General features: G+C 48.1%; 3 protein-coding genes across 3 annotated transcripts; 2 read left to right on the top strand and 1 right to left on the bottom strand.

The window, feature by feature from the left end:
• Positions 1 to 435: 435 nt before the first annotated feature.
• On the top strand, positions 436 to 4,008 carry EDB93DRAFT_234209 (Spc98 family-domain-containing protein). The gene is made up of 10 exons (XM_041455796.1): positions 436 to 795; positions 845 to 954; positions 1,011 to 1,220; positions 1,275 to 1,349; positions 1,401 to 1,599; positions 1,647 to 2,928; positions 2,987 to 2,993; positions 3,049 to 3,167; positions 3,219 to 3,673; positions 3,729 to 4,008. The coding sequence occupies exons 1-10, from the start codon at positions 508 to 510 to the stop codon at positions 3,903 to 3,905; spliced, it is 2,922 nt and encodes a 973-aa protein (XP_041300874.1). The 5' UTR covers positions 436 to 507; the 3' UTR covers positions 3,906 to 4,008.
• Positions 4,009 to 4,111: 103 nt separating this feature from the next.
• Positions 4,112 to 6,034, bottom strand: EDB93DRAFT_1243769 (P-loop containing nucleoside triphosphate hydrolase protein; the record flags this gene model as incomplete). The annotated part of the gene is made up of 3 exons (XM_041452187.1): positions 4,112 to 5,288; positions 5,353 to 5,849; positions 5,870 to 6,034. 3 exons carry the CDS (start codon positions 6,032 to 6,034, stop codon positions 4,112 to 4,114), a joined length of 1,839 nt encoding a protein of 612 aa, XP_041300875.1.
• Positions 6,035 to 6,511: 477 nt separating this feature from the next.
• EDB93DRAFT_1257313 (uncharacterized protein) lies at positions 6,512 to 7,234 on the top strand (the record flags this gene model as incomplete). The annotated part of the gene is made up of 3 exons (XM_041454077.1): positions 6,512 to 6,600; positions 6,650 to 6,924; positions 6,978 to 7,234. 3 exons carry the CDS (start codon positions 6,512 to 6,514, stop codon positions 7,232 to 7,234), a joined length of 621 nt encoding a protein of 206 aa, XP_041300876.1.
• Positions 7,235 to 7,359: the final 125 nt, after the last annotated feature.

Below are 7,359 nucleotides of genomic sequence, written 5' to 3' on the forward strand. Positions count from 1 at the left end.
CACCACGAACGGGAGTGCCTTCTTGTAGGACCGCTTTTCTTGACATCCTGTTGGGTTAATGTTCTCCTTGTTCGAGACGGATTCAAGACGAGTGGAAGGCATGACTGGTTTCAGTGGCGTATGTAGAGAGTTATGTATCACGGACGAAATCGACGGGTGGTTACTTGCAGCATCAAGATTTCAAGACTTTATAAACCGGGGACCTCGATGCATTGCTTGTCATGGAAACGGTGGACTGTTCCTCAGGTGGTGCAAGCATGAACAATGGTTCATTAACCAAACAAACCAGGCATCCAAGGAGCTACATCCCGTTTTGAATATTATTGAATCATGTCTCACCGGTCTGTGGAATTTGTGGACGCGACGATGCATCTACTTAGTACAAAAGTCCATGTTCATGTTTGGTTGTGTTAGGAAGCGAAGGATTTTGCCAATTAACACCAAACAACAGTCGGTGAAGTAGTACTAACTATCATCTGACAACCGATAGTCTTCGCGTATTTTGGAATGTCACTGTTTAGTGATGCCTGGAATCAGCACGAACGTGACATGGATTTGGCACTGGGCATCCTACCACACATAACATCTCAGTTCTTCGTCCCTCGAATGGTCGACAAACCTCAAGACCCCATTGTGCATGCAATTGATAGGGAGAATGCTACAACTCTAGAAAAATGCCATACGCGTGATTTTGACTCAAGAGATATTGCTCGCGCTCGAGATATTCCTGCACTTCCCTCGTTGTCACCAGAGGTGCTATGGGCAAATTCAGTCACCAGTGGTGATCATCGTTCAGTGAGAACCTCCTGTGTCGTGGTATGAAAGATTCAATAATAAAATTTAGGATCAAGTTGTCTCTTGGGATGTTCTTCGCCAATCATTCCCTGACCGTTCATACAACACTCCTTTCTTGACTGAACAGTCCTCCGATGTATCAGCTTCAGCACAATACCAGTCAGATCCATTCCATTTTTTTGCAATGTTAATGGCATAACAAACGAAACGTTTAGCACGCAACCTTTTCCGTTTGGCCTGCGAGTAAATGTAGTCTGTGTGAATGAACTTGAGCTGCTCGATTCGTTGAGAATGACAGTTCTCGGAACCTCGTCTTTTCTGCATACGTGGGATCCAGTTTCGGAGACGTTCTTATCATCCGGAGGCGCAGAAAATATGCTAAACAAGCTGATTATCAGTGGTAAGGATGAGACGATGAGCAGTAGGTGAGCAAGTAACTTCAGTTCAATATGTATATCTACTAATGTGATGTGACTCAGTCTCCTAAAGCGATTTTTAGACATTGGTACTTTGATGCGACGCTTGGAGGTATTCCTCAGTGTTTTACGAACACGGTAGGCTCCATGATTCCCATCCATGAATCACGCGTCTAAATGAGAACCCAGACGCAAAGAGGAAAGCGAAACGGTCCATGCTTTCTCTCATGCGCTCTCTGTGGTGCTCGTCTATCTACGTAACCAGCTTTCTCGTGGGCCCCTATCTAACTTCTGCATCCCTGTCTCTTCAAAGACCCTATCTGGAACATGGTTATATTATGAGGGTTTTGAAGAAATTGTCGTCTCTCTAGCGTCACTTTGCCAAAGGGTACGTCCGCTGGCGTTTTCTCGTTTACTTCTGACATACTCTTTCAGGGCCTTGGACTGTCTCCCTCGCGATATCCGCGATTCACGATGAAACCAGTGGCTTTACTTTCTCGAATATACAAATATCTCGATACCCATTTTCGTAAATTGTCTTCCCGGACTTTGATTGCTGTGTTTGCTTATCTCCTCACAATGACCTCAAAAAACTACTTGCAGGCATTGTGTCGCTCAGTTGCCTACGCTGACAGCAATAACCAACTGGCAGCAACAAGTCAGCAGCCTCAGCGGACTGCAATTGGTCCTTTGGACCTCGAAGACTTCGATCAGGCGTCGCCCGAGGATGATGGAGTTCTCTTTGCTGAAGATGATGAATTGCCGTCGTTTATACCACGCGATTTGGTGGATGCATTGCCAGCCGCTCAAAAATCTCTCAAATTGCTCGCTGCCGCAAAACCCGGTCATCCTATACTAAATCCCCCGGTGCAACGGCCGTTCATTACTTGGGTCTGGTCAACCAGAGACATTGAATACTTATGGAGAACGGGGTCTTTTGACGAGGCCGGTGATGTGGCGCCAACTATCAGCTCTCACAGTTCCCCTGATCTATCTTCGGCTGATGCTAATCTCCATGGATGCGACTACCAGCCCGACCTCGTCGGTTTTCGGGTTTTCGACCTGGAGCCTGGCTCAAACGGAGATGATACATTTAATGAGCACTCGATGCACGCTGCATTGGAAAGCTTCATCTTGTCCTTTCCACCCGTCCTTCCTTCAATCACCCCGAGCCTGAGTCTCCTGACTAGCCTAGTTTTTTCTCCGCTCATCTCACACGCCGCCTCCCTTTCTAATGCACTGTTATCGATATTTCTGGACCAGAACTCGTTCCTCTACGTACATGACCATCTGGTTCTGCTTCGTTCACATATGCTCCTGACCTCTCCATTATTCAAATCACGACTTACAGCTGCTTTGTTCTCTGACACCGATGACCGCGAGGTTGTTGCTGGAGGCGGAAAATTATTTGCACTGTCCCGGCAGAGGAGCAGATCTGCCGCTGGTGTGGCTCAACATGGCACCAGTCGTTGGGCTGTCGGCTTAGCTCCGTTCTTGACAGAGCGAGGGACATGGCCTCCTGGGGGTGCCGACCTTAGCTTTTTCTTGAGAACAGTCATCGTGGACTCTCAGGACACGTGTTCATTTGGCCCCGATGATAGCAAGGAGCATGAACTTGGATCGAGGCGCATAGCACAAGAAGCTGAAGTTCGTCTTGGGTTCGCCATCAGAGACCTCTCCAGCGATACGGGACGTGAACGATGGCTCAACCCACTTTGTAAGCTATGTTTTCCTTATGCATTATATGTACACACTAACTCATCATGTGCACTTAGACATCGAGTATGTAGCATCGTTTTTGCTGCAGAGGGAACGTGTTCATGAATTTCTTGACCAGGGCATTAGACTTTCTGTATCTTGACTACAAAGTTCCTCATCCTTTGGATGTTATTATCACACCAGGGACTACATCCAAATACCAAAGGATCTTCTCGTTCCTTTTACGTGTGATCAGAGGTGAGCCATGATTGTCTTGTACTTGCACATACGTTCAACGAAACTGTGTAGTGGAATCTGCCATTCGAGCGGCTTTTCGCATGACACATCAGAATGTACTTTTTCCGACCTTCAACCAATCTAGGAAACTCCTCACTCATTTCCGCTTCGTGGCGCATTCATTCGTAAATGCCCTCTCCACGTATATATCTGATGTGGCAATCGGGGGCAACTTCGACGCATTCCTGGCTCGAGTCACTGCATGTCGTTTGGGAACAAGCTCCGAGTTTACTGATGTCTTTTCGCTCGCCGACGCTCACTCCGCTGTCTTGAACGACATCCTCAGTGCTTGTTTGATGCGCTCAGCCCAACAAGCAGCTGGTGACCTTCTTCGTGGGATCCTAGAACTTATCCTAGAACTCTGCGTTATGATCGGTGACCTCAACGACGGGCAGTTGCAAGAGTACCAAGCGTCATTAACTCTTGATGCACTCTTTGCTGCATTTCGCAATAAAATGTCGACTATGGTATGTATTACATTTATGTTGCTAATAGGCTGATTCCGAATCCTTCGGTTGCAAGATCAAAGTCCTAGAGGTCCTGTTGGAGAAGGATTTGAAATCATCGCAACGTCAGGAACTCTTGCTTGCATTACAGGCACAAAGCGATGTTTGCCACGCCCCTGGTGGGGTGGAGGCGTTACGCCACCTCACATTACGCCTGGACATCAACGAATGGTGGAAGAACTTGAACTCGTAAAATGATTGCGGTCTAATGAAGTATGCAGTGATTACCTAATGTTATGAGATGTGTAGTATGAATTCCTGTATCGTATAAAACATAACCATAAAAAAAACACTAGTCATAAGAAATAAATAGCGCAAAGGTTAGAGCGCTGAATGGCTACATAGTAACACTGGGGCAACGAAGATAATTTGCTTTGAGGTAGGTGTTTACTCGCCGATCTAATCTTCAAATGCTTCATCGAACGGCTTGTCACCACCCATACCTGACGCTGACTTCGCTTTCGACTCTCGTGCAATCCGGCCACATTCCCTAGCCCATATAGCCCTGACTTCCTCTTCACGTACATCACTGGCAGCAGAGTCGTCAGTCACACCCAGGCCACGCAGGACTTCATCTGCGCGAATGGTCTCCGCAAGTTTTACATTTTGCCCTGTTGTTGCTCCCTTCACTACTCCACCGAATGATACAGCTCGACCGAGCGCACGACGTCCAGTCTTTGACGGAGAGGCAGCTGTCACGCGGGCAGACCTTGACACCACGAGTCCTATGGTTTCTAGCATTCCTATCAGGTCTGAAAACTCGCTTCTGGAAACTGGGGTGAAGATGTCGTTATCTGCACGTGTGAGCACAGTTGAGTAGTATGCATGCAGCTGTGCAACGTCAAGCCCAGCAGTTCTTTGAGAAACGACAGAGCCTGCGCGCTTCACAGGGGACTTGGTAGGCGTTGAGGTGGTGGATGTAGAAAAAGACAAAGTGGCCTCCATCCGCTTTGATGCAAGAAGTATGCATAGGAGAGCCAGTCTGACTTGCAGGCCGAGATTACGGACCTTGGACACGATCTCATTGCTGGTAGGGGATGGTGTTGAGGAAAAGGAGGAGCGGCCACCACTAGTGGAAGGTAGATACGCTTTAAGGGCTGCAAGGATGTGATTTGGCTTAACGATGAGAGGTGGAGTTGTGAGAGGATTTGCATCTGTATCTGGGACCTTCGAACCCGCGACAGCCAGATCTATTGCCCCTCGAAGTACCTCAAATAAGGCTCGAACGTCGCCAGTTTGCGAGGCAATTTTCTTCGTGAGGAGAGCTAATGTTGAAGGAGGGAGGAACTTTTTGGCTTGTTCTGTTGCTTCTGGGTATTCCAGATTATCGTAGAGAGGCGAGAGACGTGCTTGGAGCACGTGGATAAGTTGCTGGGAAGAGTATGCGCCGAAGTGAAGGGTCAGGGCGCTGGAAGCTTCATGAGTAGACAACTGCGCCAATGACGATGTAAGGGTATGTGTGTTTGCAATTCCGATGATGCGGAGGGTGGACGAATGTTTTTGAGACATAGAGAAAATTGACGACAGTGATTGATTTGAAGATGCAATGTGGTCGAGCTCGTCAAGCACAACAATGCTGGTACCGAGATCAGATGGCGAAATGAGCAGTGGTGCCAGTACATACCACCTATGATTTAAACTCGAGAGTGCTTTCCTCGACCGTCTGCTTGCCCTTGGCTTTGCCAGGTTTTGCAGGATTCTTGGAAGCCCCTGTGCAATACAATTCTTCGTAAAGACGATCCCAAAGTGCATCCAGCCCATTCAAGGCCATGCAATTGATAGAAACGACTCTCAGGTCCGACGTCCCTTCGGACTCCTGGAACGAACGCAGGACCGAGTTAACAAGCGCAGTCTTTCCTGTTCCAGGTGTACCGGAGATGTACAGAGATGTGTGTGCACTATCACACCACGACGAGGTGATGAATTTTAGAACGCACTGTCGTTCATCCTCTCGGCCAGCTATAGGAGATACATCTGTGCTGGTCGAACGAAGTAGTCCACGGGCACGGGTATACACAGGAAGTAGTAAGACTGGGGGTGTTGGTGGGGGAGTAGATATCGCTAATGTACGAATGGAACGTGGTGTGTCGATTGTTACGTCATTCCACGACTCAGTACGGAATGGAGGTACGTTTTCCTGTTTGAATCTCCTGCAACGCCGGAGAGCGAGATACGGGCGCGTTTGGATTTAGGGCTCTGTTCTGGGGTAAGCATATGCTGCGATAGCATTGCAATGTCACTTGTAGATGCTGATGAGATAGCCTTTTGGTCGACATGATGAGCACGCTTGCCAAGGACTGAACCAGATGACCGTGTTTGCATGATTGAAGATTGAAAGTAACACGGCTTGTGTGATTAGTGACGTTGACTAACTGTCGCCCAAGTGCTAAGATGGACGTTGACAAGAGACTGGTGAATGAACAAGTTCAGGTTTTGACCCTACTGTGGACAATTCGCATTATAGCGGGTTCCAAATTTCAAGCTCCGCTGATCACTCATTGTTTCAACGCGACGCGTAAGTCATGTGACTCTAATCGCGTCGTACTAATATTAGATTTCGTGTTCTTCTGATCCCCACCCGGACCGCTTGCCGGCACTGCCTGTTCGAAGTTCATCTGGTGTGACCATCATCATGGAGTGGTGTTTGAACGGCCCGACCAGGCTTCTGGCTTCATTACACGCTAATGCTATCCGCAGTACTTACTCGGTACCCTTTTCTAACATTCTTTTTTACCACGTTCGTTGCTCCTCACCCTTTCCTTGCCCTGGCAGAGTGTCACAGAAAACCTGACTGTAAGCATGCATCGCTCGCTTCCAGCCTTGACCTTTGTTCTCGCTTTGCAGTCTTTTGAGGTTGCAGGCGGCGCTGTATACCTGCAAGGACCGGTGTAAGTTCATGTGACACAAGCAGCAGATTTTTTCTCATTATGGGATTAGATCTATGTCTCCTCGCGATGACGGGGATAGTGGTGACGACGGTGATAGTGATGATGATGGTCCATCCACTAGCAGGACGACTTCTACCAGTACGACCTCTACATCTACATCTACATCTCAGTCAAGCTCGAGCTCCAAAACTCCTACCTCGGGCACGCTAACCAGCCTCAGCTCGAGTTATACCAGTTCCTCCAACTCATCCCAGAATAATGGGTCTTCGACTACTAGTCAAGGACTTAGTACTGGAGCACGAACTGGTCTAGCATTTGGGATAAGTGAGCTGGCATTATCAGAGCCTTTCTCACAAATATTGACTCAGTGTTTCCAGTGTTTCTCTTAATATTCTGCGCAATGCTAGTGTGTTACTTGAGGAAGCGATCTCGTAGGGCTCGGGAGAGTGTCAATTATGGACCTACCCTTCTGTCCTCAGAAGTGAGTCAATACCGTCCCCCCGACTCTGCTACATCTCTAGAGAGAGATCTTCCACGTCCGCCTCAACTGGATACTGTATCTCCTAATTCACCTGATATCTCGCATTCCTCTTCCCTCAGCAATTTCAAGCGCCGCTCCCTTACTGAGCGATAATTCACATCCAAGTTCACACCATTACAGCGCATTGTCGCAGGCATCAGATTCTCACCTGATAGCTACTCAAAACGCGCCTATTCTCCCAAATCCCTACGACCCATTCTCGGCACCCGCCCGCTCTG

Source organism: Suillus bovinus (assembly GCF_016758785.1).
Source record: "Suillus bovinus strain UH-Sbo-P2 chromosome Unknown EDB93scaffold_169, whole genome shotgun sequence".
NCBI lineage: Eukaryota > Fungi > Basidiomycota > Agaricomycetes > Boletales > Suillaceae > Suillus > Suillus bovinus.

Bases quoted from the DNA above. Each gene is read 5' to 3' on its own strand.
- EDB93DRAFT_234209 (XM_041455796.1), top strand. From the start codon at position 508: ATGTCACTGTTTAGTGATGCCTGGAATCAGCACGAACGTGACATGGAT. The intron at 1,221-1,274 runs GTGAGCAAGTAA...GATGTGACTCAG, and splicing joins GATGAGACGATGAGCAGTAG to TCTCCTAAAGCGATTTTTAG. The intron at 3,168-3,218 runs GTGAGCCATGAT...GAAACTGTGTAG, and splicing joins CCTTTTACGTGTGATCAGAG to TGGAATCTGCCATTCGAGCG.